Source organism: Penicillium argentinense (genome assembly GCF_028826775.1).
Source record: "Penicillium argentinense strain IBT 30761 chromosome Unknown utg000010l_segment0_segment0, whole genome shotgun sequence".
Taxonomy (NCBI): Eukaryota; Fungi; Ascomycota; class Eurotiomycetes; order Eurotiales; family Aspergillaceae; genus Penicillium; species Penicillium argentinense.
The window spans coordinates 1826749-1854202 of NW_026622669.1; the positions used below are offsets into that span (position 1 = coordinate 1826749).

A 27454-nucleotide genomic window follows, 5' to 3' on the forward strand; every position below is an offset into this window, starting at 1 on the left:
GGTCCAATTGGATTGTATTGGTATCCTGAGAACTTGTTGAACAAACCCTGATCAAAATTTTCAAGCCCGACGCATTCAAGTTCATCAACGAAATTGGTTGAGTTGTTGACAGACTCCAGCGGCCCCTTTAAAAAGATGTGTAATGGCCTGTTGTGCAAGAGCGAAAGTGAGGCATGCAAAGTTGTCGCCCTCAAACAAGTTCTTGACATTCAAGACGCCACCGGTGAGGTCCTCAAGACTGATGCCAGTGAATGAGTTCACTGATCCGTTATTTCCGCCGATTCTCAGGGCCTTTGGGTATGCGAGATATCCAATACCGATGTCTACTAATGAGTCGGTCAGGCCGTAAGGGGAAATGGTTGGGCGCTTGTACCAGTTTTTGGGAATGCGTTCCTGTCCTTTGTGCCAGATGAAAGAGCCAGGGTAGCCTGTTACACCAAAGAATTGTTTGAAACTATAACTGTCCTATCAGCTGTTAGACAGACACTTGTTCATATACAGACTGACCTACCAAGTATCCGGATGGCTCCTCTTCCGAGTGATTTGACATTAAGTTGATGACCAGGTTGTATGATCCTGGTACGATCGCTACTGTGGAAAGGGTACCGGTAAAATAGTATGGATTCGTCTTTATGGAGTGTTCTTGGACTGCTTGGTAAGGAGCACGGATCTTGTCGAGGGTATATCGTTGGTCTAATCTATTTTCGGAAGTATCATTGCCAACAGCGGCATAGACGGCTTCAAACCTCTCGACGGAAAGAGAATGTGCGTCACCGTGGGTTCGTGAAAGCGTCAGGTCGGCCCATTGTCCCGTCACCCTCGAAGCTATTGTGAGAGTAAGAAAGGCCCAGGCCATTTCCAAAAATAGGTACGAGTGGATCAGAATGAGGGCTGCCGATATAAAATGTTCCATCCATGAGATCGCCATCAGTAGCAACTGCATACGCGGCAAGCAAAGCACCCAGCTCAATCCCTAGGTTGTATACTAGATGAATTAGCTAATGTCAAGAGGATTAAATATGAGGGCACGACTTTACATTTGTTGAGGCCGCGAGCTGCCTCCTCGATCGAAGCGACTCCAGAACGAGGCAAATAGGCGTGATTGGCTGTGGCATTGAGTCCTGGCATGGCCCGCGAATTTGGTCTGGAGCCGGCACAACATATGCATGCTCGCCTTCCACAGACACAAACTGATCGTTTGCATCGAAATAAGGACATGGGGTCGTAGGCCCACAGTTTGTTTCCGCTCGGCTGAAACGCAACGCGTCTTTCGGATGCGGAAATGGCCGGAGTCGTAAAGGTTGAAGATCCTCTTCTCTGAGCATCATTAGAGTCTGCGAAGCCAACCGCGCCAGTCTATGGTAGGCTTCAACTTTGAGATTACTCATGACTGGAAGGCAAGACCCAACGTCACCAGTGTGAAGAGAGGGGGTAGAAACTTCAGGGTCAATGTGCAAGAGAATTTAGGAGCCTACTGGACATGAGAAAGTACTAGCCCGGCTTTACGGAAGCACACATCTATGTATAGAGAGCCTGACTGCCATAGGAGCAACTTTGATTCCTACTTGTATGACTATTGAAAATTTGCTAGTACGTCAGAGCTGAGCCTCGTGTAACCACCTTCTGCGATTGGAGCCCCCCACGAAAAGCTCAAATACTTGATAATGATGAAGATCAACCGATATCGATCTGCCGCTATGTTAGTATCAAATAGCGCAATCAAAGATGTCTTACGAATTTCATCTCAAATAATGGGCCCAGAGAATTGATTACTGACCGCAATCTATTTTCGTTGGACTTAAAAAGGTATCGGGCGGGAAAATATCAGTGTTATCGGAAGCCTTCAGCAAAGGCTTTGCGGGATTATTCCCTTGTAATATAACCGGTGTGTTCTGTGGAACGGTGTTATGGAACGATTTAACTAGTCAGGAATTGGTGTTTAATGACTCCACGGGTGGAGCGCTTTGGAATGCACGCTACCGAGATCTAGGAGCTGAAGCAATTACCTTAGTACAATCTATGTGCCTGCGTTTGTTAACAAGTATCTGATGTTATAGGTTCTAACTCAATATTGTCTGAGTCTCACCATGATGCGATGCTCGCCGCAGTGGGGAGCGTCAGTGAACCGCAATAAACACATGTGCTACTACCAGAAGCCTCAAGCCAATCTTTAGCGTATCGTTGAACTGAGCTTTGCTCTTTCTTTCCTGGTGGACACTGACCACATTTAGCCGTAATCATACTCTTGTATGGATTACTTGTGGCTCAACTTTACTACTTTAGACTTCATGTCTCTGCCCTGGATGGAGACCATATCATCATCATCATTTGCGAGAGCACCTGTCCTTGATCGGAAATCTTTATCTTTCATCCCAGCTTATCTATTTCCCTTGCTATTTCTTGATTATTTCCTTTATTTCTTATTTCTTTCTTATTTCTTATTTCTTTATTATTTCTTATTTCTTACTTCTTATTTCTTGTTTCTTATTTCTCATTCCTAATTATTGATTATTGATTATTTCTTATTTCTTATTTCTTATTTCTTATTTCTTATTTCTTATTTCTTATTTCTTATTTCTTATTTCTTATTTCTTATTTCTTATTTCTTATTTCTTATTTCTTATTTCTTATTTCTTATTTCTTATTTCTTATTTCTTATTTCTTATTTCTTATTTCTTATTTCTTATTTCTTATTTCTTATTTCTTATTTCTTATTTCTTATTTCTTATTTCTTATTTCTTATTTCTTATTTCTTATTTCTTATTTCTTATTTCTTATTTCTTATTTCTTTATTATTTCTTATTTCGTACTTCTTATTTCTAATTTCTTATTCCTCATTCCTAATTATTGATCATTGATTATTTCGCATTACCCATCACTCCATAAAATCACTTGCTCCGTTTCCTCTGCAGCTTCTTGCTACTAGTTCCAAACTCGAAGTTTGTGATTGATGATTATTGACCAATTCTATTGAACTCTATGCAGATAAAGAATCCACGGTCAGCTCTATAGGTGAAATTACAGACTATAAACAGAATCAAAGTACAGACATGGACCAGAGCAAAATAGCACTTACTGGTTCTATAATCCAAGATGAAATTGTTTTATCTCCTGACCTTACCCCTCCTTCTTCTCAGTCCAGTTATTACTGCGGCGAACAATCTTGAATATGAATATATTGTTGTGGGAAGTGGCGCAGGAGGAGGTCCTGTAGCATGCAGGCTCGCCAGGAACGGCCACAGGACCCTGCTTATCGAAGCTGGCAACGATCAGTCTGACAATCTCAACACTACGGTTCCCGGATATGAAGGCATTGTCACTGAAGACCCAGCTGTCCGATGGGATATTTTTGTCAATCATTACGAAGACCAGACGCGCGCGCAGCGAGATCCAAAATACACATGGGAGACCGCGCCATTTGAATATCATGTTGGACCCAATCCTCCTAAGGGTGCCAAACCACGAGGCATATTATATCCCCGTGCGCAATCATTGGGAGGATGCACTACACATAATGCACTTATCTGGATCACCGCGCATGACAGTGACTGGGACAACATCGCAAGCTTGACTGGAGACACCTCGTGGACCCACGACAACATGGGCCAATATCTTCAGAAGGTTAACGAATGGCTTCACGTTGAGCCAACTGACCCCACAATTTTAGTGAGCGACCAACAACTCACTCAGCATTGTGTGGCCGGCGCCGCCGCCTTGGGAGAAGGCCCAGAACCTGTCAACGCTGTCAGGGGATTTGCGAACCTTCTGGCGAATGATCCAAACAGTCAAATCAACCCAGCACGTGATTCGACTCAAGGATTCTTCCAAGTGCCCCTGACGATGACTGCGGGCAATCGTTCTAGCGTTACCGATTTCATTAGAAGCACCGTCGCGGAGGGCTTCCCCTTGGACGTTCGCACAAATTCCTTCGTGACTAAAATCACTTTTGATCAGTCTGGGGCCATTCCAAAAGCCACGGGGGTTGAGTTTCAAGACGGAGAGTATCTCTACCGAGCAAGCCCTCGAAGTCTCAACAGCCGTCCCGGAAAGCCTGGCTCAGCGGAGGCGACAAAGGAGCTTATCATATCTGCTGGCGCATACAATACGCCTCAGCTGTTGAAGCTCAGCGGGGTTGGTCCCAAACGCGAATTAGAGAAGTTCAATATTTCTGTTGTGAAAGACCTTCCAGGTGTCGGCACCAACTTGATGGACCGCTACGAAATTCCAGTCAATGTCCGGCATAACAAGGACTTCTCGATCCTTGATGGCTGTACTTTTGACGGTAAGCCTCATGATGAATGTCTCAAGAAATGGGAGAACAACCCCTATGTTCTCAGCCAACGCGGAGCCTATGCCACAAACGGTCTCGCGGCAACTCTGGCTGTCACCTCGAAATATGCCTCAAGCTCAAACATTGATATGTTCATATTTGGTGGTCCCGGCAACTTCCAAGGATATTTTCCCGGCTGGGCGGAACAGGTTACCGCGGACCATTCGCACTTTTCGTGGTACACTCTGAAAGCACACACACGGAATCATGCCGGCACCGTGGAGTTACAATCGACAGACCCATTCGACCAGCCCAAGATCAACTTCAATTACTTCGATACCGGGACTACAGTAGGTGGGGCGGACGATCTTGATGCGGATTCAATTGTCCAAGCAATCAATATTTCGCGAAACGCGTTATCTGAGTACTACAACTATGATATCCTGGGTGGCTCTCCATTCGTGGAGGAAAGCCCCGGTCAAGAAGTGGCAGGCGACGTTGAACTAAAGCAATACGTGAAAGACGTCGCTTGGGGTCATCATGCATCTTGTACTGCGCCTATCGGGGCTACGAATGACCCCCTTGCCGTGCTCGATTCGGAGTTCCGAGTACATGGCGTGCAAAATCTCCGTGTCGTTGATGCTAGTGTCTTCCCCGAAATCCCAGGTGTTTTCATCATGGCGCCGATCTATGTCGTCAGCGAGAAAGCTGCAGACGTGATTTTGAACGGCCTACGCTGAAGATATATTGTTATAGTATGTTTTGGATACAAGTTCAAAGGAACCTCATTTATCTCGTGATTCATAAACGCATTCCCAGTAATCCCAGCGGTGTAGTATAGTAGTTAAGATGCAACCCTCATTCGCGAAAAGCCGAATAATTGGAGCTGGGATGCTGAAGCCAATACCTCACAGCGGAACTATTGGCCATACAAAGAACAAGTATGGCGGCATTCAAGGTAACTTACTTTCGACCCAAATACTGTAGAAGACACTCGGTCTTCGGACTTTGACGTACATTTTGTTTCCTTTAGGGGCATTTGATTTAGCTATATAGCTTTGTTCAGCTTGTGAGTATTATGCAGATGATGTCGAAGACTGCGCTCATCGACAAAAGTTTGACCATATCCACAGACTAGCCTCGCGCCATGCTCCTGCTCTCCTAGTATATACTCATCTTCAATGAGCTGCTTCAGATTGCTGCTTTTGAGCTATTGATGTACTCGATCTTCTCCGGCGAGATCCTCATTCCACAGGCAGAAGGGGCAGTAGCCGGGCCGGATCACTGTGTTGCGGTACATTATGGAATGACTTCATAATGCTGCTTTTTCTATGACTAGATATGAGAATAGCAGTGGACTCGCCATTTGACTTGCTTGCAACCATTTCATGCACTCATAACAAAATTTCAATTGTGACTCTGGGACGTAAAGATCTAAAGCTATTACACGTTGAACACATTTGCGTATATGAGCTCTTCTGTCAGGCTTTTTTAGACTAGAAAAAGTCAGCATACATTTTATCGTTATGTTAAAGAGTAACTCAGTATTTAATCTTTTTAAGGCAGTATTTTGCTGGACATCGACCTTGTACCGGGCTTTCTTGTAGAAGATAGACCACATCGAAATCACGCTTACAGAGGATTTTAGATCGTACACGAAAGCTCTCTTTCAGAAGATATCAATGTTGATATTTTGACAATTTCGGGCATAATTAAGGATTGAGGCCGCGTGGAAACGTCGTTGTCACTGATAACCGGCCCCTCTTTGCCCCTATTGAGAATTCTTTGGTCTTGCCTCTCTCGTACCTTGCGGTTCTGGTGTTCTTTTAGGCATGCAATGCGGAGCCAGAGCAGAGTCTTTCTGTAATTCAGCTTTTTGGTAGCTATAGAGTCTTTGTCGCCGTTCAAGGCTTCAAGTTACTCGATCCGACAGCTGATAGCGACTAGTTTTGGCGTCTGCAGAATATTCGCCTTAATCTCCGCGGGCAGTTCCCCTGGATACATGCTCATAAAATCTCTCGAAACCTTAGAAGTACTCGTTGTGATTCGACTGTTCTTCCTCCCCTAAAACGGCTGAAACTGTATTAGAAAAAGAGCAAAATAGCAAATACTCTTTAGGATATATCCCTGCACTTTTATGCCTATATATCTGAGATACTAAGGCAGATATATGCTTTCCTGTGCCAGTAGTTAATGAATGTTTCTTTAACGTGCTATAATCTTTGACCGTCCCACCTTCAATGACACTTCCAAGATATTTTCGAATTCTATAAACAGTTACACTCTTGCTGTATCCAGCTATCGTGACGATTCCAAGCAGTAGTAACTCACAAAACCGCTCTTTATAGAGCGGAACATCTTGTGGACCATCAGTTGTGACATTCCAGAGAACAGGCTTTTTCAGGTATTCATCCTTCTACCGTAGTTCAATAGGCTTTCCGCTAGAAAGGTCATACTTAGCCAAGTCCTCCACAGTCGTTATATTAAAAGGTGCACCGTGTTAGAGGGCAATAGCTAGGAGTAAATAGCCAGACGCGAATTGTAGTCTCTTTGTGTCACAAATGCCGAATCCGAATCTCCATTTTTTGGTTAGCAAGAGTGTTTTCAATTAAAGCCAGCCGGATCAAGGTTACTTTTTAAGTAACTTACACTGCGTAATCCGGGCTTCGATTCCCTTTAAGCCACTTTTGGTTCACTTTCCAGTCCACCTTCCAAGGTGCCTAAGCAGATGGAAAAAGAACCAGACCGATGTCCTTTGTAGGTAGTTAGTCAAGCGTAATCCCAGCATAGGAATGTAATCACCTGATATGTTAGCCCTTTTCGTTTCTATCCTCGTGGATTGGAATGAAGGCTCCGGTTCTCGCTCCGGTGAACAGGTATAATTGAAGAGCTAGCATGATGATAGCCTTGAGTAATCCGGGCATGAACCGGCGATGATCCCCAGGCCACATAGAGAATATCATTCGGAGAAAATCTTTCTTGGTAAAGCCGTGGTCTGGATCCTCAACAGTTTCAATCGTCCCTTCATTTTCTGTCAATGTCCTCCTTACCCACTGTCTTTCAGTTAGTCTGGCCAGAATTGCGGTACTTAGTGAGGGCTTGCGTTGAAGACTTCGATTCGGTCTTTCTTCACAATTTTGATTCGCAGTTGTTCCTCAAATCAACCGAACAATCTTTCCGCAATATTGAGAACCGATGTCATCACTGGCCTCCCGTTTTTACTTTTTGTTCCTCGCGCATGGTGACTGTACCAGCGAAAAAATTCTTTGATGAGTGTATGATCTGGAGTCGCACAGCCTGGTCCGGTGTGGCAACCCTTGATTCCATTTTGTTCAACGAATCTAAAAGCCGGTCAGAAGTTTATCCGACGGATCCTCGTGTACGAGTGCATGGCGACCCTTCATACACTGATGGACAGCTCGGCAATACACCCTCTTGGTCTTGGGCATCCTTTTATCTTTGCCTCGGATGCGGTCTTCAGCTGCAAGCGCCGAAAACATAGCCGTTCTTTGCCAGTCGCGTTCGGCATCCCTCGTTGGCGGTTTCATCTTGTTGAGCAAAAAAGAGATTTCGGCCAATGACCAGAAAGAATCCCAACAGAAGCCTGGTGATCTTGGACAACAGATATTGGAATGAAAGAGAAATGAAGATGGTGTGAGAATCTGGCATGAGGGATATAGCTTCTATTTGTGCTTCAGTACTCTGGCACAGATCCTCATACTCCAATGATAGAGGGATATTTTTTTTGCGCCACTTCATGCTTTCACGCGTAATGATTCGGAAGGAAAACGGAATTGGAAGTTGGAGCACCTCAGAAAAAGGGGCATGGTGAAAATGAGGGCCATCAAGATGTGATCCACGAAACAGCAGTACGGTGCGGCCCTGCTACTCCTTTGGGTATGGTCTGAGCGTAGTCTGGGTGCTCAGTAGATGCCTCTCCTCATCCTCTGAATAGTCAGTCAGCGCTCACCAGGTCTGCCTACTCCATCACGTGATTGGTATGAGCAGCTCAGTGTCTGAGCCCGGACTGAAATTTACTCGGTGAGCCCGACTCTGAGCGCCCTCACTAAAGCGGCGGCGCCAAAAATAGGAAAGCCTCACCTGGCAAAGGAAATCTGGTACGTATAGTGACCTAGGTACGTTCATGTCCTGCTACGCGAAGAGGCTTACCTGATTTACCCACCTCGGCACCTAACTAGTAGCCTAACCTAACTTAGCAGGGCTGCTACTTGGAACTGTACGAGCAAGCTCTTCAAGAAAAATCCAGCGAATTTATCAGCTACGCTGTATGAGTCAGTTGTATGTCGCTGCCTGGCAATGGCGAAATTCAGTTGTCCCTCTAGTCCAGGTCATCATCTGATGATACTGTGTCCACATCTGCAAGATGGCAGACGACCGAACGTTGGACACCACACGGCGCCGGCGACGAGTGCTGCGGTGGTTAGGGAAATGAAGATACACTTAAAAAAAAAAAAAAAAAAAAAAAAAAAACATATCTGTCAATTCCAAATCAAAGTCAAGGGAGCTTGTTTTGTTGTACTGGAAACCTGCGGTGGATGCCCAACCTCCGGGCTGGAATATACAAAGAGTTGAATCGCATGGAAGGCGCCTGAACGAGAACGACGAATCCAACCTCCTGTAAGAGGGAAGGAAAAGCTGGCTCCCCGACTGGAACCTTGCAGATCCCTGCAGATGCTTATTCCCAACAGGGAATAAGCTGGCCTGGCTAGGCCTCACTGCCACGGCGCCATGGCTACAGATCAACCAGTGAATCCAGTCCTGATCCATTGATCTCCGTTCGATCTGCGAGCCTTCTGTGTCTGCCCCCCCTCCTCGTCCAGGAAGGAGGCAGTGCAGGTTTGTCACCGGGCGAGTTTACACTGACCACTTTGCCCCCTCTTCTGTTGCTGAACGGCGCAAATGTAAGGCTGATCGAAGCAGATCGGTGGCTGGTGATTGGAAAACAGCCCTCCGAAAGCCCCGTGGTGCCCCAGTGGGAAGGGAATCCGCCTGCAAGTGTCTGGAGAAAGGCTGCGCGTTTTGCCGAGCTTCCGCTAAGCTATGTATGTGCTATGTGAGAAGCTCTGCCCAGTGATGCCCCATGAAAGACCCGGAGCTGGAGCTACGCCGAATTCGTTAGCGTAGAATTGCATAGCCGAATCCTGAGTGAACTATGCGCGCAATGTGGATAGACGTTTGCGATTCGGTGCCTGGCTACATCAGCGGCGTTGGCGCATATCCAATGGTGCAACGCCATAGATGTCTCAATCGGAGTTCACATTCCTCGCGCAGGTGGTTAAACCGATCAACGTTTTGGTGGTCGACAGCACTGGCTGTGGTTGGGCGACGCAGGAACGTGGAGCAGTCGGCGTCTTTGTCAAACTGCCAATGACGTCATGTACCCGCTCACGGCCCGATGTGGCGGCCTCAGGCGCAGGAGAGATCACACAGGACGGATGGTTCTCGAAGAACTGGGAGGGGTGCTCGTTTGATCATCCTCCGGCGCATGTACATGCAATCCCACCATACATTATCCTGTATCATTCTGGGCAGCAGGCGTGTAGAGTACATTCATGGGGTATCGAACTAAAAGGCCTCGGGCCGCGACCTGTCAAAGCACTCTTGGTGGACTTCCGCTGTATGGACCTCGCAATGGCACCGAACGAGGAGGCGACCATTTTGTGTGGGTGATTTGACATGGATGGGCAATAGAAATAGCTCTGGATCAGCCATGCACGGTCCAATGGTCCTCCCATCGAGTCAATGCCCGCCCGAAGTATATTATGGAGCACAGATTAACTGTCGGGGTTTCGTACGTGGAAAGTGTGCTTCCGAGATACAGAGAGTCGGCCTCCCCGGGTGGCGATGTCAATATTGGCCCCGGGGCCGAGTGGGGTCCGTCAATCGATGATTCGATTGACCGATGGTCTTTGGTACTGTAGATTGGATCGACGAGGGTTTTAATGCAGCGAGTGCTGACGACCGCTGTCACATGACTCGGAGAAAGAATCCAGAATGTGGCATCGTAGCTCATTGGCAAGAGCCAGGACTTGGGGCGGTGAATCTACGCAGAGAACGTGGATCACTGAGGACGCCGAGGGAGACTGGAATTTGATATTCCTTGAGAACCTATAGAGAAGGAAGTAAGTGGTGGCTCTGCACAGAAGGTCAGGGAGAAGCGGCCCGGACATAACTTCTTCATACCACGCGGCAGCCTGGCGGTATACATACTTGCGGCCTCCTCGTCGTCCGAGATCGTCACCCAGCGCCTGCCAAGCGTCCCCTTTCTCAACATGTGATTGCCACCAGGGCTATTGTCGCATTTTTGGACTGCATGAAGGCCCGGGGCATGCCCAACTGCCTATCTGCAGTACAGCATATCAATTCCTGGAGTATTGTCGCCTACCGGAGACCATGATTGGGCGGCATCTCAGGCCGATGGTTACCAGCGGTGGAGCCATGCCAACTCTTCAACCTCGTCTGCTTCGTTTCCCGCAACCCGCCTTTAAAGTATAATGGCCCACCTTCTTTACGACACTGTGCTTCTCATTGGACTATTCGCTTCGTGTGGCGCCTGAGCTCTCACAGGGACTTGTTGCACTCGTTTGGCCCCAACCGGTGGGGAGGAAAATGTCCCGAGGCACAATTTCGCAGTTCTCACCAGCTACCCACGAGGTCGAAATACACCTCCAGCGGCGGGTTCCCACCGTACCCGACAGAGTGGTCTGATCGACCTGGTGCCTTGGGTCACCTCCGGGACTCCAATCGTTTGCGCAGCTTCGTACAACGCTTCTGCAGGATGCGTCCGGGATTTCCGACAGAATTACAGATGGTTCCTCCCAGCTTGCATTGGCCATCTGACCTGAGAGGAACATCTGCCTCCTCAATGCGGTAACCGCCTAGACCCGCACCACTGCGGGATTTGGACGGGCAGGCTCCACTCTATCCAGGGTGATATCACGATCGGGCCTAGTGGGAGTGTACCGGCTGTACCCAGCGTACCTTATGTACTTTGTGTCCCTGCACCAGGATTTTGTGGTATTCGACTCAAGTTTCGCCTTGCGCCTGTCGAACCCAAAGCCAATTCTTTCCTACCTTATGCCGTACGCCGGAAGAGTTCCGGTCCCTTGACAGGGGCTTGCCGGATGTAAGTGCAGCTTGGCATACCCTTTCCACAGTACAGCATCCGAAATTGGCGCTCCAACGGTAATACCTGTATTTTTTTTTCCCATTATTTTTTTCCCTCTTTTGTAAATACGTCCCCCCTCTCCACCTTTCGTCCTTCGAACCCTGTATCTAACCCACCCCTGACAGTGGCAAAACTGGCGCAGCACTTGTGGCGATGGTGCCGTCATTGGGCGCTCGAATGAGCATGGTACTGATACTTTTTCCTGCTCGGTGAGCTTGTCAGCGCCAATCGCCCTTTTTTGGCCCCGTCCTCGAGGGGACTCGCGTACTCACACAATGCTGTGCACAAGTTCCATGGAGGATCTTCAGTTAATTTGCCTTCACCACAGGATCCTCATGGCTAAGACAAATTCCGACATGCCAGTATGATTGGCCTGTGTCCATCAAAGTCCTGGGCGTTTTTTGTATTTGACATCTGGATTCATAGATCCACGGGCCGGTCAAGCCTCCATCCCCACAGCCCCCTCGAGCCATTTCCCTTTCCACTTTTCCGCATGAATTGAGGAAAAAATAAATAAATAAAAAAGTCACAGCAGGACCCAAAACTCCTCAAGCGCACCCACCGTTAAATGACAAGCATTTGTCACCTTGTATTGGAATTTTGAGTGACGCGGATCGGTGGAGGCAGTGGTCCCCTACGTGAAAAAGACTCCAGTCCATTTGGTTTGCGTATGCTTGCTGACGCCGGCGCACACAACATCCCTGACCCACCAAGCGTATACTCTTCCGAATATTTCACAAGGGGTGAGCCCGATCCTCTTCGGTCCCATCCGCACTGGTTCCTCTAAACGCACGATCCTGGGAATTTGTCGCTCTTCGGCCACAACTCGCCAAGACGACATCGGGTGCTCAAAGGCCCTCGAGCTCCGCCACTAGATCGAACGACTTGAGTTCGGAAGCTGTCAGCGGTGCATCGCATCAGTCGGCGTGTCCTTGGGCCTCTTTTCCTTTTTTTCCCTTTTTCTGTCCTTCTGAAAGCCAGTTGCCTCCACTCGGCTCTCCGCGGGGAGGTATACCGTCGATAATCCGAGGCCTCGCCTCCGGTCGATTCTGACCTGTCCGCAGCCTATTTTAGCCTAAGGCGTGTGCGCGTGTCGCAAGCCACCCCTCGGCTTTCTTCCTGCATTTCTATCGCGGGCTTTCGGGACGCAATCTGTTGTGTCTGGCACCTTCTGCCCTTTCGGAAACACTCCATCTGGTCACACAAGTCGCCTTCTGGTCTTGTTCTCCTGATTCTCCGGTCCTCCTTCGCCAAGATCTCGGTATGTTTTTTGCGATTTCCTTGTAAAACATTCTGCACTTTCCCCGGCCCCTCAATGCGCGGACCACCCTCGCGATCCCCTCTGTTTCCTGTGCATCGGATTGCCGCAGCCCTATGAAGACACGAGGACGAATCATTTTGCTAGCGGAATTTGCTTCCCCTCACTTTCGGGGTTTGGTTTAGCCCATGCGATCTCAGGCAGTGCATGGTTCATCCCTCAAGGTCAGAAATCTGGTAGGCTGCAATTGCAGCCCCCAACGAGCGTTGAGTTTTGCGGATCATAAACCTGCGCCTCTCTCCAATGCGTCTCTGAAGGGATTGGCAGCTCCAATCCCCACTGGTGCTCTGGCGGACTGGTGGTTGCTCTCGCCCTCCTCCCATCTATATTGCATTGCTTACCCCGTCCCACCCGGTAAAGCTCACCGGTCTGGCCTCGTCGAGCGCAATGCTTGCAACAATTCATGTTGCTGCCCACTTCTGCGTACCCTAAATCGCCTTTGTTCGGAAAAAGTTTTTATGCCCTTTCCTGCAGTTCCTTGTTTTCTCGCGTATTGAAGGGTGGTGTTTTGCATTTGGCGTTATTAGCTTGCCCCCCTTCCTCGCATTGTGGCTTTTTTCTTCACACCTTTCACGATCCTCCATTAACCCCATTTCAGTCATTCTGAACAGTACCAACTCGCCTCGATTCAACTACCCAGATCCATCTGTGGAATTTAAATTGCTTGACCGCTCTACATATTCGTTTTGACTTTCCTGCAAGGCCAGAGCTCCGACAGGTCCACGCTCTTGAAATTCTGACCATTCTTGAGGTACGTTGGTGGTCATTGGAATCTCTTGAGCGGGCCACTGACCGTTTCTGTTTCCATTCAGCCGGATTATACTCCATTTCTATCCCATTCTCACTGATCTCACGGACCGGGCCCCATGGGCGATGTTCCTTCTGGAAAGGTTAACTCATCCCGAGGGGCCGATGGGATACCCGCGACACCCGAGCCCGATGTATCCAACACGCCGCCAACTGGTAAGTCCTGATCCCGCCGGGCTGTTGGATCCAGACTGCATCACTATCTGCAATGTGGCGAGCAATGGCTGACTTGTGCTTTCTCTCCGGCACCAGGAATCACCAATGCTGGTCAACCCACACAACTAGCCCATGCCAGGTATCCGACAAGCCCGATAGGCTTCCCGGCCCCCGGGCGATATGCGCACTCATCTGCTTTGGACATGGGCAATATGACTTATTCGCTGCCTGGTCACCAGTCCCAGCCATCATCGTATGAACAACAGCACCTCATTCACCATTACCCGGCCCACGCCCAAGGCTTGGTCTATCCTATACCGTCGATGGGCCATTATCCTGGACAGAACCCGGGGACAGGTGGTCCATACGGTGTCCCTTACGCACCAGCATATGCGCATTACCCCATACCACAACACCCGGGAACGGCGCCGTATGGGGGTCATTATACTCCTTTTGTTGCAAACCCGTCAATGCAAAATATGGGCCCCGGGCACGTGCAGGCTTACAGTGCTGGCTACTATCACCCAACCTACAGCACGCCTTACGGAACAGGCAGCCACCCTTTGGTCAACCCAGTGCGACATCAGGGACAACAGATTCGACAAAATTCTCGTGGATCCTCCTCGACAAGTCCTACAAAGAGAGATTTGGATAAACAAACAGCGGAGGCAGAGTACGATGTGTCCAAGACCATTGTGGATGGATCCAATCCAGTGAAGCTGATGGTGCAAGCGACACCGAACGTGCCTGGTGAGTAGAGGACCTCTCGTGTCTTCTTTTTACCAACTTTCCCACTTATCTCAGTGAACAGTACTGACATGTTAATTTTTAAAGATGCTGCTCCTCTATCCCACACAATGCCTTCGTCTCCAAATCCACCACGAGGTCCCCCACGAAAGCCGAAACAATCCGGTCATGCGCTTTGGGTGGGAAATCTACCACCGGGTGCCAGTGTTATAGATCTGAAAGAACATTTTTCCCAAGATGCCGCGGACGATATCGAGAGCGTGTTTCTGATTTCGAAGAGCAATTGTGCATTTGTGAACTACAAATCTGCGCCCGCGTGCGCCACCGCACTGGCAAGATTTCACGATTCTCGCTTCCAAGGTGTACGTCTGGTTTGTCGGCTACGAAAGGGGTTTACGACTCCAGAATCCTCGTTGACAGTGGGTGTTGGTGGACCGGGTTCACGCCTACGGTCAGAAGAAACGCCTGCTCCGCCAGTGGATGAGACGACCGCCGCCACATCGGAGATGACTTCTGCCGCTGCAGCCGCCATTCGGGGAGAAGATGCTCGATCTGTGGATCGGTATTTTGTGGTCAAGAGCTTGACGGTGGAGGATCTTGAACTCAGCAAGCTGAGTGGTATCTGGGCGACTCAGACTCATAACGAGACCAACCTCAACCAAGCCTTTGAAGTGAGTATCGAGCCCGTCGTCTGCCTTATTCGATCCATGCGGCTGGACTTTCCACTAACCTGATGGTTAGACTACTGAGCGCGTGTATTTAATTTTTTCCGCCAACAAGTCCGGTGAGTATTTTGGATATGCACGGATGCTTTCTCCGATCAGCGACGACGAAGAACTAGCGCTGGAGATGCCCGCCCGCCCCGAGCCTGTGCCCAGCACGGTCGAGAAACTCGAAGTGACCCTGACGGCGGCGACGGCGAACGCGCCCAAAGGCCGGATCATCGACGATGAGGCTCGGGGCACGATTTTCTGGGAGGTGGAGTCCTCCGAGGATGATGCGGATGACGCGCGCAGCGAACGCAGTGTTGAAGGCGGTCTCGGTGAGGAGGAACACGAGAGCCAGTCATTTGGTAAACCGTTTCGCATTCAGTGGCTGTCGACTGAGCGGGTGCCGTTTCACCGCACGCGTGGGTTACGCAACCCGTGGAATGCCAACCGTGAGGTGAAGATCGCTCGCGACGGAACTGAAATCGAGCCGACGATCGGCCGAAAACTGATTCAGCTGTTCCATTTGCCTTCGCATTGCTAAATATCCCCCGATTTCCGGGTCCTTTTCCCTTGAAAGGGCACATTCACGGCGGTGTTCTGTCCGTCATGGCATGATCAACTATATACTTGCAGGGGAGGACGGGAGAAGGACGACGGAGGGCGATTGATCACGGTGGAAAATATGGGAGACGAGTACTTGATGTACGTCTATTTCAATTTTTTTTATTTATTTATTCCATTCTTCTTCCGACCATGGTGCCACCGACCGCTATTCAGCCAATTGTGTTGTGGTTCCCTTGGACCCCCTCATGAAACGAATCCATTCTTCGATTCCTCGATCTTACGATGCAACTTATGATGGGGTCTAGATCGGACTCGGAGACGATGCGATGCCCTAATGCCTCGCATCCGCTCCAATCACGCGTGTTGTAGTAAGCGTAGTCTGGGCCGATCGTCGTATACTAGTATACTACATACAGTAGTAGGACTGCTAGTTCGTTGTCGAGCGTAGCACTGCCTCTGGTAGCCCCCGGAGGCTATTGTAACCCATCCACAACCCTAATCGTCTCGTCAAATCCTGGGTCGCCGTTCGCCCACCCCGGTCTCCACTTCCCAAAACGGCGTCGGTCAAGTGCATGGCATCACCACTCCACTCTCCATTGATTGTCACTGGCCGACTGACTAAGACGCCACTTCCCCGGAATTCACAAGCTTAGCTTGAAAGCTTCCCCCTCCTTCTGCACTTTCTCACTTATTCCTCTGCAGACCCCTGCTGATTCCCCCCCTCTTTCACGCACACACGCACATTCTCTCGGCCAATTTCCCTCTTTCCCTCTCACACCCATCTGTATTGCTTCCTCTTCTTCATTCTCGTGATCTTCCACTTCTTTCCCTTCCCCCGTGATTACGGCAGCTTCTTGGGATCATTGCTCCCCCCCCACCTCCCTCTCCCCCTATCTGGCTGCACGACACTTCTCTCTTCCGAATATCTTCTCATGAGAAGGGCGGCGAGTCCGTCCGAGATCCTGTTTTCTCTTTCAACCGTCGAACCTTTTCCTTAGACTCTCCTGATCTCATTTCCCTCTCATCATTTCCGCCACCTCCATCTCTCCAACGTACTTTACATCCACCATGTCCAACGATCGCTCCGATCCCATCAACGTCCCGGATGCCGACCCTCGCCCCCGGCGGGCCTCCATCGCCGACCTCTTCGCGAAGCAAACCAATTCGAACAACTCTTCGGGAACTCAGCCCGTCAACTCGCAGCAGGCGAGCCAGCGTCGCCTGTCCATTACCACGCTCGGTCTATCCGGCTCTCCCACCCAGGCCTCAACCTTTGGAAATCGGGGCTTCCGCCGCGGCAGCATGTCCAGCTCGTGGGGATCCAATGCCCCGAATCCCGAGGATGCCGTCGCCGATGACGCAGATGGATCCTCCCCCGGCGCCACTCCCAGCTCCCCCTGGGCTCGGCGAGTCTCCTTCGGCGCGCAGGCGCTCCGTGAGGCCCGCGCAGGAAGCATAGGAAACGGTAGATACCCTCCCCTCGCTTCTCGTTCTGGTTCTACTTCCGGCCCTCCTTCGTCTGTGGCAGGGGTGCGTCGCTCGCCTCCCTTGGCCAGCGCTAGCTCCAGTAGCGCCACCCCTGCCACCTCTACCCGATCTTCCGCTGCCACTGCAAGTACCTTAGCTTCTCCACTGGATGAGAAATCTAACCCGTCCCGCCGACTAGGCGAAGGTTTCAACTGGTCTGAAGCCCTCCGCTCCCGTGCCGAGCGTGCGCCTTCCATCGGTGGCCCCGTCTCGCCGCAGAATCATTCCGCTCGTCAATCCAACAACCACCAGCGTGCCGCGTCCATCGCCTCCATGGAACAACCTCTGCGGGAGATCCCCAAGCAGCCGAAGCAGAATAAACCCGATTTCTTCCAGGAGAAGATCTTGCGGGGCGACTTTATGGACTAGACAGGCAGTCCGTGGTCTGATAGCATACTTCTATACTATCCCGTGAGGGCCTGTGGCCTTCATACTTGGGTACCTGGGATATGACCTCTTTTCCTTTCCTTTCAACAGCGTGCTTTCCATCATGTGTTTTTACTTTTTTACACTTTCCAGTGAGGATACGAAAATGGTTCCGACCGTCTATTTCATTGTTTTCGATGCACATTTGACGATAAGCGAGAAGATGAAAGATTGATTCTTATTTGACTTGGCTTTTGGATGCTCATTGCTTGCGTGGATCTCGCAAGCTCTCTTCTTTGATGATACTTTGGGCCTGTGTTTACTATGGCACCCTCATCCTGGAGCTGGGGGTTTTAAATTGTCTGGTATATGAACTCCAAATTGACATGAAATTTCATTATTATAACAGATACAAGTCTGATCCCGATAGATGTCCTCTTTACTATATGTACATGTGTATCGATTACTTTACAATCATGCCATACGTACCTTATAATGCGGTATCCCTGATGACCACACACCATCATACTTATCATCCCCGGAGCCCCGCCATTTCTTCACCTTGATAGCTACCATCCAAACTCATCCGAAATCTCAACTTAGGCCGTCGAAGGCCCGGCACCAGTCGCATCCTCTGCATGCATATGAGCTGGGGCCTCGCTTTTCTTCGTATTAGCAGCCGCCTGCTCCTCCTTATCATATCCCTCTGCGAACCCTCGATCCATGAGTTGAGCAGTGGTGAGCTGATGCTCTGGCGCAGGTGGCACCCATTTGCTACTCTTCCACGGTGGCACTCGCATCACGTACATCATGTCCATCTCTTCGAGAGTCTTGTCTTTGCCCTCAATCACAAAGAAGAACACTATCAACACGGCGAAGAATAAACATCCGGCAAATACATATCCATACGCAAAGTCGATGTCATGCGTGATGAACGGCGTGAAAAATCCAATCAGGAAATTCCACAGCCAGTTTGACGCCGTTGCCATCGCCATTGCTCGCGCTCGATACCGAGATGGGTATAATTCTGCCACAATTGCCCAAACCATCGGGCCCCATGTCATTGCGAATCCCGTGATAAAAAGACACGCAAATACCACCATCGCCTTGCCGGCACCTGGTGTTGCCGGTGGGTTGTTTACGTCCAGGGAGAAATGTCCCACAGACGCGAATACCATGAAACAGATGAACATCCAGATTCCGCCTGTGGTAAGGGATTTGCGTCGACCAAAGTGTTCAATGACATACAGGCCACCGAATGTCGTGCCGAAGTTCACGCCTCCTAGAATCATTTGCGTTACGTATGTGTTGCTGATTCCGGCACCATTGAAGATAACCGTTCCCTATAGTAAATCATATCAGTACATCATTTCTGCGTGTACACACACAACCGGGGTTTTTTGTTGTATGAGAGACTTACATAGTAGAAGAAGTAGTTAGCTCCGGTAAGCTGCTGCAATGCTTGAAGAACAACACCAAGAACAATCCGGTATGGCATTCGAGGTGCCTGGAATATCTCGACCCAGCCATGCCAGCCCCCCTGCGAACCCTTCTCCGCTTCCTGTTGCTCTTGAATTTCGAGAAGCTCGTGTACAATCACCCGATGATTCTCCGGAACCCCATAAAGCTTCGACATGGTTCTTTTGGCAGATTCGACGCGTCCATTCCGATAATCATGTCGCGGACTTTCGGGGAAGAGTAGAATTCCAAACCCTAGGGTCAAGCCCCAGAAAAAGGTAATTCCGAGGGGGATTCGCCAGGAGGCCGAGTTATCCATCGAGTGGGTGCCGTAGTTGATGCAGTAGGCGACGAAGATTCCTAGTGTGACGAACAACTGATAGGAGCTGGAATTGATTAGTACATGTCATTTATACTTGATGAAATTGTTAACAAGGATGAGGGGATATCTTACCAGACCATTGCACCGCGAATATGTCGCGGTGCAATCTCACCTTGATACATGGGAACCAGCAACGAGCATGCTCCAACTCCAAAGCCCGTTATGAACCGGCCCATCATCATCTGGTACCATTTTCCGGATGGTGAGGAGATTTGGATGATCAGGCCTACGTGCAGCATGATACACCATGCGAAGATTGACCATTTTCGCCCAATACGATCGGCGAGTGGTCCGGCCAGGAGTGCACCGATTAAAGTACCGATGGAGAGCTACCACAGCATATTGTGAGCTATCTCTACACCACAATTCTTCCCCAAGAGTAACTGGAAGTGAAGCACTCACCATAGAAACAAGCAGACCAGAACGAACATTACTGAACTTATAAGACCCATCCGGCTTCAACTGCGCAAATCGTTGCTTGTAGTTGTTCATCTCCAGGAAGCCGGAGATTTGTCCCGTGTCGTATCCAAAAATGATTCCACCGATAGACACGAATGCTCCCAGCGTCAGGGATCGCCAGGTGACCCATGGCACTTTGGATTCGTCGAATGAACTGCTCCGTCGCTTTTCGCGGTCCACCGAGCCCCCGGATGTATCTGTTAATGGCGGGGAGCCCGTTCCGCTCATTTCTTTTGGCGAGAATGGGTTCTTCATGGCGCAGATGGGAAGTAAATTTGAACCTGAATATTACAGGCGGCCCAATTTCATCTGTTCGTGGCGAATTTGATTGTGTTGCTTCCAAGAATAAGAGAATGAGGAGGTTCGATGACCACAGTAAAGAAGATGTGCATTGGCATAATCTGTTCCTTTTAAAGTGAATCTGCCTTAGGCTCCAGTTCTGCATCATAGGTTGCCACGATCCAGCGCATCCTGGAATGATGCTCGTCATGGATCAAAACGTCACTGGTTCAGGGATAGTGGAGAGATTGTTAGTTTAATCCGGCCTCGAAATATATACATAGGCTTTGGCGCTGAAATTGATGCCGGCTACGAATCATCAGGCATTTGTAAAGCACTAAACCCGATTACAAAATAATGGAATATAGACTCTTGTTAGATCATGACCCAACTTTTCTCGATACCAATGCCATTTTTCGAGATAGGTTCGTCATGCTGCCACCAATGGGTCAAAGTGGCGGCCACGAGTCGTGACGTCAACCACCGGGGAAGTCAGGGTCTTGCATTATTTAGTGGTCAGAACCGGCGGAAGGTAGACGGGAGGCGCTGGCGGGGTTTGGTTGACGCAAAATTAGAAAATTCTAGATGATGGCATAGAACCCATTACGATTTTTCATGGAACTAGTGACAAGAGAGATTAGAAAAGTGGAAGATATGGTATTAAACGAGTCCAAAGAAGATAAATAGATGGCGCAGGATGAATCGGGCACCCAGATACAAGAATGGAAAAAGCTGGGGCCACTGCCGATATAGATCTAATAGGGAATACCGTTGGTCATGAGCTGGAACTGGTCATATCCCTTCGTCGACACGCTCATGTAGGATTTCCGCACAAGATCCCGCATGTATTCAGCCGCATCTCGCTCATTTTTATCGAGGACAAACCGGTCTCGGAAGTTCTTCAAGGTCTCGGGCTTGAAGCACGGTAGTCCGCTGTCCAGCATCAGGGACACAATATGGGCCAGCTTGGTGCTGTAGGGACGCGAGGCCAGGAAGGCCTTGACGACCAGGGATTCGAACCAGCGGTAAGGTTGTGTGTTGGTGGGGTTGTGCGAATTGTGTCCCGGAAGACTGATGCCTGAAGTGCCACTGGGGTGGTGGGCTGGGCTGTGAGTTCCACTCATCACGGCCACCATCTCTGAGGTGAGCTTGAATGGTGCCCGCTCGAATCGGACGCCGCCGGGGGCGATGTCGAAGCAGAATCCAAAATCGATGTGAATGATGTGGCCCGCATCGTCCACCATGATGTTGCCATTGTGTCGGTCCTTGAATTGTAGGAGGTAGGAAATGACCGAGTATGCGGCCATGCTCTTCACAAAGTTGGTACGGGCCTCTTGGAAGCGAATTGAATCTTCACCGCCGTATTTGGAGACGAAGTAGTCATAAAGTCCGTTCACTGCCTCTCGGCCCAGCATGTCTCGCGAGATGGAATTGGGCAGCACGTCAATCACACCGCAGCCAGGTGCGGTGGAAGTGACCCGGTACGGGAACACCCAAACATCGAGTCCCACGCTGGAGAAGATGCTTCGGAAAGCGGCAATCATCTGCAAAGCGAGCATGTCCTGCCGGCAGTCGTCACCAACCTTGAAGATGGCCGACTGCCAGATTTCATAAGTCTCTTGCTCTGCGTCCTTAGAGCGAACAGCCACCTGGCGCTGCTGGTCCGAGTCGTGAACCAGGCCAGAAGAAGCAGCTTTAGCATCAAGGCGAGGCCGAGTCTTCTGGATTCGGAACGTTGCCATGTACGGGGCCTTCGCGTGACTCTGCAGAGGCTTTCCAGACTTCCGATCGATTCCCACAACCACACCATCGGGGTTGCTGGGGAGGTAAACTCCAACCTCGACCTTGATCTTGCGCAACTCCTCTTCGATCTTTTCTTTCTTTTCGGGTTTGCTTCTCTTGATATACGGACGTAGCTTGCCGGAAACGCCGGTGATCTCACTGAAGAAGGAAAATTCCCTTTCGTAGAAGTCGCGCTCCTCGTTCGAGAAGCTCGAGATCAAGTTGTCGATGAAGCGATCTAATGTTGGCTTGAGAGGATCTGGCACCTGGGAATCCTCGTCCTTATAAGAGTTCGCCTTCATGTTCCAAATCACCTGATGCGCGAACAGCTGGGACAGCTTGGCCGTTTCCAGAATATAACGCTCAACATAACCCAGAGCATCATACCGCAGAGCCTGAACCAGCTGGGGCACAAAGTAGAAGCGAACATCAATGGAGTGACTCTCCAAAGCCCGCATCGCATATTGTAGAATGAACGGATGGTTACCATAGGCCGGCAAGAAGTATGTCAAGGCCTCCGTAGGGTTGACTGGCGCCCAGTACAGCAGGTACTTGAGTTGGAAAGTAACGTCCGAAGGCAAAGAAGAATCGAACATGATTTCGAGAGCACTGGACTCGGTAATGGCCTTCTCGGGGAAGTTGAGAATCAACCAGCGGACATCGTTCTGCATCTTGGGCGACGGGAATCGAGCAGCAAGCTGAATGGCAAGCCCAGGACTTTCGGTCCACGCTAGTCGCAAAAAAGAGGCAACTCCCTCAGTAGGGGTTTTGCCTCCAAGCGAGGGCATATGATGCTTGCGCTCTGGTTCCAAGGGGAAGAGCCAAACTCGGAGACGCGATCTCTCATGTTCGATAAGGATTTGCAGGAGATCTTGCTTCGCCTGCAGAGACTTATAGGAGCCCTGGGATTGAGAGGCAATGTCCGCGACACTGCGAAGGATAGCCAACGTATCACCGAGAACTCTGTCTTCTGCCTTAATCTGCAAACGATTACCTCCAAATGACCACCTCGGGGTATGCTTGAACCAGGAGAGGGCGGCAGACAGAATTTGATCTTTCAACTTCCAGGTCGCAGGGCCGTTGCGTGGGTTCGAATTCTGCAAGACCTTCAATCCAAAGACAATGATGCGGAAGTGGATCTCTCTGGCCAAGGGATGGCTTTCAGTCTTCGCGAGAGCCACAACTGTACTGCTGACTAGACGGCAGAAGAGTTGTTGATCTTGCAAATTTCCGAGTCGAACGGCATTAAAATGACTTTCGAAGAACTGGAGAACACGCATATGTGGCGACAGCGTGTTCTGTGCATCTTGTTGCTTCTGAAGCATCAAGGCCTTGTCTGTTGGCAACAGTTCAATCTTGGCGTGCAATGGATCAAGACAACCAAAGGCAGGATCAAAGAGCCCTTGGCGGCACTGGATACTTCTTTCCCAGGCCTCGACAACCTCTGCAAGGATTCGAGGCTCAATGCTAGGGTTCTCGTGGATAACACCGAGCCAAAGAGAGACACCCAGCTTGATTGTTTCTTTGGTGAAGATTCGGAAGGGTAGGGCAACAAGATAGTGAACAACCGACAATCGAGGTTTGCTACTGCTGCAGATGAGACCCGCGGCCTGTCGAAGAATGTCTCTTACCTCGAAAAGAGGGATCTCGTCGCCATTGACACTACGCCCGTAGAAATGCGAGAGGGAAGCTTCGAGGCGATCAGCAGATTCGGGGGAAATTTCGGATTCCGGCTTGCGGCCACTGATCCCTAACAGGTCGCCACGGGGTCCATCGAGCAAAGACATGTCGGGACGGCGGTATTTCTGGCGAGTGGTATAAAGCGCCATGAAATCGGAAGCCAGGTTAACATCGCTGCTGTCGTGGCTATCGAGAGAGCCCAAGCGCGGATCGCTTTTTGGGATTAGGGATCCCATCTCAAGGGCGAAAGATCGACCCATGGAGATATGTCCATAGCCGCCATCATCGTCGTATTCAGACAGATAGGTTTGAAGAAGCCCTTTAATGTCCAGCGGGGCGAGGTTCAGCACAGCTGTGACCCAAGCCTTTGCTCGCTCAAGGAATCGATTCAAGGTCGCCTTTCTGAATGCGTAGTTATCAGGCAGATCGACCCTGACAATGCCCATGGGCGAGAGCAAGGATGGTTTCCACTCAAACTCATCAAGCTCACCCTGGAGACAGGAGGACCACATCACTGTAAGAATCTCCAAGAGAGCAAAGAGAGAATGCTTCTCGCATAGAGCCGAAGGGCATTCACGAATAATCTTATCGGCACATTGTGTCGCGATGCTTTGGACTCTTTCAATCCGGTGGCAGCAGGCAGTCAAGAACCCAGCCAGCTGCTTGGACAAGAATGGCGCAGAAAATTCATCAAACTCCCCAGAGAGTGTCCGCGACAGGTAGCAAGAAACCGTCTTATCAGCGACAGCACTCATACAGACAACCATCTCTGGCGTTGCAAGAGATGGGTCACGGAAATAGTTGAGGATCTTCGTGCAGTCTTCAGATGATGCACGAAGGCTTTCGATCAGTAAAACAGCGTTGAGGAACACCGATCTGGGATAATCTAGCCGTTTGATGTCAGATTCGCGGCCTGCAAGTTCCGTAATCAGAGTTCGTTTCTGCTCTAGAACACGCTGTGGCCCGGAGCCTCTCCGAAGTACAGTGTTGAGCTCCACATCGCTCTCAAGAGACTCCATCCTTTCTTCCGCGATCAGTGGCGGAGAGTGACTGGCAAGCAAACGGAGCTCTTTGAGATGCTGCTGCGCGACAGCCGAGTTCAGGGAAATCCCATGAACGGCTATGTTGAACCAAGCATCTCGAAACAGAGACATGATAGTATCGTCATACTCAAGTGCCGGGTGAGATGTGTCCGACGAATCATTCGTAGACGATATTAGGAGGGCCAGCGGCTTCAGGAGGGGAGTGATATCACCAGGAGCAAAGACGACTTCCCTGTGGCGCTCAGTTTCGAGATCCGGCACATCGCCCTTGTTAACAATACTCTCCAGTAGATGAATCAAATATATTCTGTAAAGGGGAGATTGGCGGTCCAGGGTCACTGAGAGATACGACATGGCACATTGGACCGCATCGGAGATGCTACCCAAACCCTTGTGGACACCATCGAGATAAATGCGAGTATAAAACTTCAGGAGTAGCTGGAACTCAGCCGAGCCGCTGCTTAGAGCGAGAACGGCAGTTTCTTGAATGATATATGCGTCCACTGAAACGCCGAGCTTGCCAACTTTTTGAAGAAGCATGGACTGCGCCAAAGCGCTAATCTTGTCATCGTTACAGCTGGTGGAAATGGTCACAATGGCGTGAATGACATTTCTGAAAGTGAGGGTATCATCTTGCTCAGCAGCAGAAAGAGACGCCTGGCTGCCATTGGCCTGGTTGTAGGCACCAAGGTTGGTATCCGTAATGAGTTGTTCCTGGGCGGATGAGTCCCCAGTAGAGTTAGGGCTCAACGCATTCCCCAACGAGTACAGAGTAGTGATCACGGCATCCTCGGATAGTATGCTAAGGATTTGGGCTAGGCATCGAGCAGCCACTGCGACAACTGGCCCTGCGGAAGTTCCGCCTTGAGTCAGGAACTTCAACAAGCAGCGCCTTCCAATCGAGGCACCATCGGATGACATCCTAGCAAGGATCGCCGTACATTTCAAAGCAATTATAGCAAGGCCGGCGTTTGACATTTGCTGAGGATCGTTAAGGGTATCCTCGAGCCAGGACAACAGCACGTCATTGTTAGTCGCATCTTCACCCAGGACAACACAGTTCAGGAAACCAACTAAGGCTTCCCCCTTAACGGAAAATGCAAGTCGCTGTTGCGAGGGGGAACCGACTTGCAAATAATCGGAGCCATCCGCAAGCAAATTGATTTCCTCGCCGATGAGGTCGGTGATGCGCTCAATCAAAGCGATATCTGCATCACCATAGCCCCTTGCAATGCTCATACCTGCCATATATTCATCCAAAAGCTGGTCATCGGTCAAGTTTTGGGACTCGATCAGGGACGCCGCGGACGATTTGACAAAGCGCATGAAGCCTTCCTGTACCAACATGGCACCCAGGGGGCGGCCCTGAGCTGCATAGCGACGAGTATATTTCCTCCAGTCCTTGAAACTATTCTCACTGATGCCAGCGTTGCGGATGGTGGATGAAGCTGTCTCGACCGCAATCATGAATGGCTCAGAGAGCATGGTCCGAAGGTGATCGATAATGCGAATCTTCTCACTTGCTGACCAGATAACAGTGTACTTGGCCGATGCCTCTAAGAAGCCGACCAAAGATACTGCAATGGACAAAATGGCAATAGATTCGTGGACGACACCCCGTCCTCCTGCCTCGGCTGAGGAGTATTGGAACGGCGTCACTGCGTTGATGGCCTCAATGCAGTTGTTCAGGAATTCGGTGGCCGCAGTGGTGGCAATCTTGCGCAAGGACGGGAACCTCGTACCCAGCGACAAGAGTGCCGAGGTGAGATTGTGTGCGAGGGTTTCCCATGGCGATGGCTTGACGCTTTGGAGGAATGGTGATGGCCGAAAGAGCTGGCTAGGAGATTCGGGCAGATAGCGGGACAGCTGCGTGACCAGTCTGGTCGCACGTTCTTGGTCTTCCACAGACGGGGCGGCTTTACAGAGAGCCAAAAGCACATCGAGTTCGCGAATCCCCTGTCGATCTATGTCAGCTGGTAGCCTCAGGAGGGAGCGCATCCGGAGCGGCGCACCATTGGGACCCGCGACGTGGGGGATTGGTCTTTGAGAATGCCATTCAGAGCACCATCAGCTTGGCGACCCGGGCGAGTCTGCTGGGAGAGACGAGTGAGGTCCGATTCATTGCTTCGGGAAGGCGGGTTGACGGCCAAGGCGGCCAACTTCTCGAACGCAGAGCGTCTGATCCCGACCGAGAGACTGCAAGGGATGCATGCATTAGCGGAAAGCTTCACAGTAGGAGCCAATTTGACATACCCGTCCATCTCGAGCGTGTGTGGGAGGAAACCGAAAGTGACGAGGCCGGTTGAGCAGGCGACTCTGGGGAAGGGGGGAGCTCGGCACGTGTCAGCGCGCGATCTCGGTTCTGCTGAGCCAGCAATCGCGTCCCTGTGGAATGTGACTTTGGTTTTGTTTCTCGGTCTGTTTACTCAAATGTAGTGTGTTGGTGGTCTGCTTGATTTATATTTTCTCCTTTACAGGCTACGATCGGGTGGCTCTGTATACACCTAGAATTGACGGTAGATGTTTGCTAGTCTAAATGGGTGAGGCTCTGGTGTTTGCTGTTGGGGCGGGCGGCGAGCGCGCCTCGTCCTCGACTGGGGGAGCCTCCAAGCTCTCCTTTCACTTCCCGCGCCTCGACAGCCTGCTGCCCCGGATTTTCAGTCGCTTCTTTTTCGGGCGCAAGTGAGACCTCACGACCTCTGAATCCTTCCACGAGG

The 27454-nt window shown here is 50.3% G+C and overlaps 12 protein-coding genes across 12 annotated transcripts; 4 read left to right on the forward strand and 8 right to left on the reverse strand.

Moving 5' to 3' along the window:
* Nucleotides 1-84: 84 nt before the first annotated feature.
* N7532_010367 (uncharacterized protein) lies at nucleotides 85-856 on the reverse strand (the record flags this gene model as incomplete). The annotated part of the gene is made up of 2 exons (XM_056622858.1): nucleotides 85-465; nucleotides 512-856. The coding sequence occupies 2 exons, from the start codon at nucleotides 854-856 to the stop codon at nucleotides 85-87; spliced, it is 726 nt and encodes a 241-aa protein (XP_056470274.1).
* Nucleotides 857-3093: 2237 nt separating this feature from the next.
* N7532_010368 (GMC family oxidoreductase) lies at nucleotides 3094-5010 on the forward strand (the record flags this gene model as incomplete). Its single annotated transcript, XM_056622859.1, has 1 exon — nucleotides 3094-5010. The coding sequence occupies one exon, from the start codon at nucleotides 3094-3096 to the stop codon at nucleotides 5008-5010; it is 1917 nt and encodes a 638-aa protein (XP_056470275.1).
* A 308-nt stretch (nucleotides 5011-5318) lies between these two features.
* N7532_010369 (uncharacterized protein) lies at nucleotides 5319-5570 on the reverse strand (the record flags this gene model as incomplete). Its single annotated transcript, XM_056622860.1, is given in 2 exon segments — nucleotides 5319-5480; nucleotides 5493-5570. The coding sequence occupies 2 exon segments, from the start codon at nucleotides 5568-5570 to the stop codon at nucleotides 5319-5321; spliced, it is 240 nt and encodes a 79-aa protein (XP_056470276.1).
* A 12-nt stretch (nucleotides 5571-5582) lies between these two features.
* Nucleotides 5583-5891, reverse strand: N7532_010370 (uncharacterized protein; the record flags this gene model as incomplete). The annotated part of the gene is made up of 2 exons (XM_056622861.1): nucleotides 5583-5766; nucleotides 5812-5891. 2 exons carry the CDS (start codon nucleotides 5889-5891, stop codon nucleotides 5583-5585), a joined length of 264 nt encoding a protein of 87 aa, XP_056470277.1.
* Nucleotides 5892-5914: 23 nt separating this feature from the next.
* On the reverse strand, nucleotides 5915-6274 carry N7532_010371 (uncharacterized protein; the record flags this gene model as incomplete). Its single annotated transcript, XM_056622862.1, has 2 exons — nucleotides 5915-6131; nucleotides 6192-6274. 2 exons carry the CDS (start codon nucleotides 6272-6274, stop codon nucleotides 5915-5917), a joined length of 300 nt encoding a protein of 99 aa, XP_056470278.1.
* Nucleotides 6275-6296: 22 nt separating this feature from the next.
* On the reverse strand, nucleotides 6297-7058 carry N7532_010372 (uncharacterized protein; the record flags this gene model as incomplete). Its single annotated transcript, XM_056622863.1, has 3 exons — nucleotides 6297-6686; nucleotides 6922-6990; nucleotides 7017-7058. The coding sequence occupies 3 exons, from the start codon at nucleotides 7056-7058 to the stop codon at nucleotides 6297-6299; spliced, it is 501 nt and encodes a 166-aa protein (XP_056470279.1).
* Nucleotides 7059-7080: 22 nt separating this feature from the next.
* N7532_010373 (uncharacterized protein) lies at nucleotides 7081-7597 on the reverse strand (the record flags this gene model as incomplete). The annotated part of the gene is made up of 2 exons (XM_056622864.1): nucleotides 7081-7339; nucleotides 7476-7597. The coding sequence occupies 2 exons, from the start codon at nucleotides 7595-7597 to the stop codon at nucleotides 7081-7083; spliced, it is 381 nt and encodes a 126-aa protein (XP_056470280.1).
* Nucleotides 7598-9529: 1932 nt separating this feature from the next.
* On the forward strand, nucleotides 9530-9961 carry N7532_010374 (uncharacterized protein; the record flags this gene model as incomplete). The annotated part of the gene is made up of 1 exon (XM_056622865.1): nucleotides 9530-9961. The coding sequence occupies one exon, from the start codon at nucleotides 9530-9532 to the stop codon at nucleotides 9959-9961; it is 432 nt and encodes a 143-aa protein (XP_056470281.1).
* A 3682-nt stretch (nucleotides 9962-13643) lies between these two features.
* N7532_010375 (putative YT521-B-like splicing factor) lies at nucleotides 13644-15738 on the forward strand (the record flags this gene model as incomplete). Its single annotated transcript, XM_056622866.1, has 4 exons — nucleotides 13644-13740; nucleotides 13837-14490; nucleotides 14575-15158; nucleotides 15229-15738. The coding sequence occupies 4 exons, from the start codon at nucleotides 13644-13646 to the stop codon at nucleotides 15736-15738; spliced, it is 1845 nt and encodes a 614-aa protein (XP_056470282.1).
* Nucleotides 15739-16829: 1091 nt separating this feature from the next.
* N7532_010376 (uncharacterized protein) lies at nucleotides 16830-17657 on the forward strand (the record flags this gene model as incomplete). Its single annotated transcript, XM_056622867.1, has 1 exon — nucleotides 16830-17657. The coding sequence occupies one exon, from the start codon at nucleotides 16830-16832 to the stop codon at nucleotides 17655-17657; it is 828 nt and encodes a 275-aa protein (XP_056470283.1).
* A 596-nt stretch (nucleotides 17658-18253) lies between these two features.
* Nucleotides 18254-20232, reverse strand: N7532_010377 (sugar porter family MFS transporter; the record flags this gene model as incomplete). The annotated part of the gene is made up of 4 exons (XM_056622868.1): nucleotides 18254-18997; nucleotides 19075-19498; nucleotides 19567-19823; nucleotides 19897-20232. Coding segments are annotated over 4 exons (1761 nt in total), but the record flags the coding sequence as incomplete, so codon positions are not given.
* Nucleotides 20233-20987: 755 nt separating this feature from the next.
* Nucleotides 20988-26998, reverse strand: stt4 (1-phosphatidylinositol 4-kinase STT4; the record flags this gene model as incomplete). Its single annotated transcript, XM_056622869.1, has 3 exons — nucleotides 20988-26693; nucleotides 26750-26933; nucleotides 26991-26998. 3 exons carry the CDS (start codon nucleotides 26996-26998, stop codon nucleotides 20988-20990), a joined length of 5898 nt encoding a protein of 1965 aa, XP_056470285.1.
* Nucleotides 26999-27454: the final 456 nt, after the last annotated feature.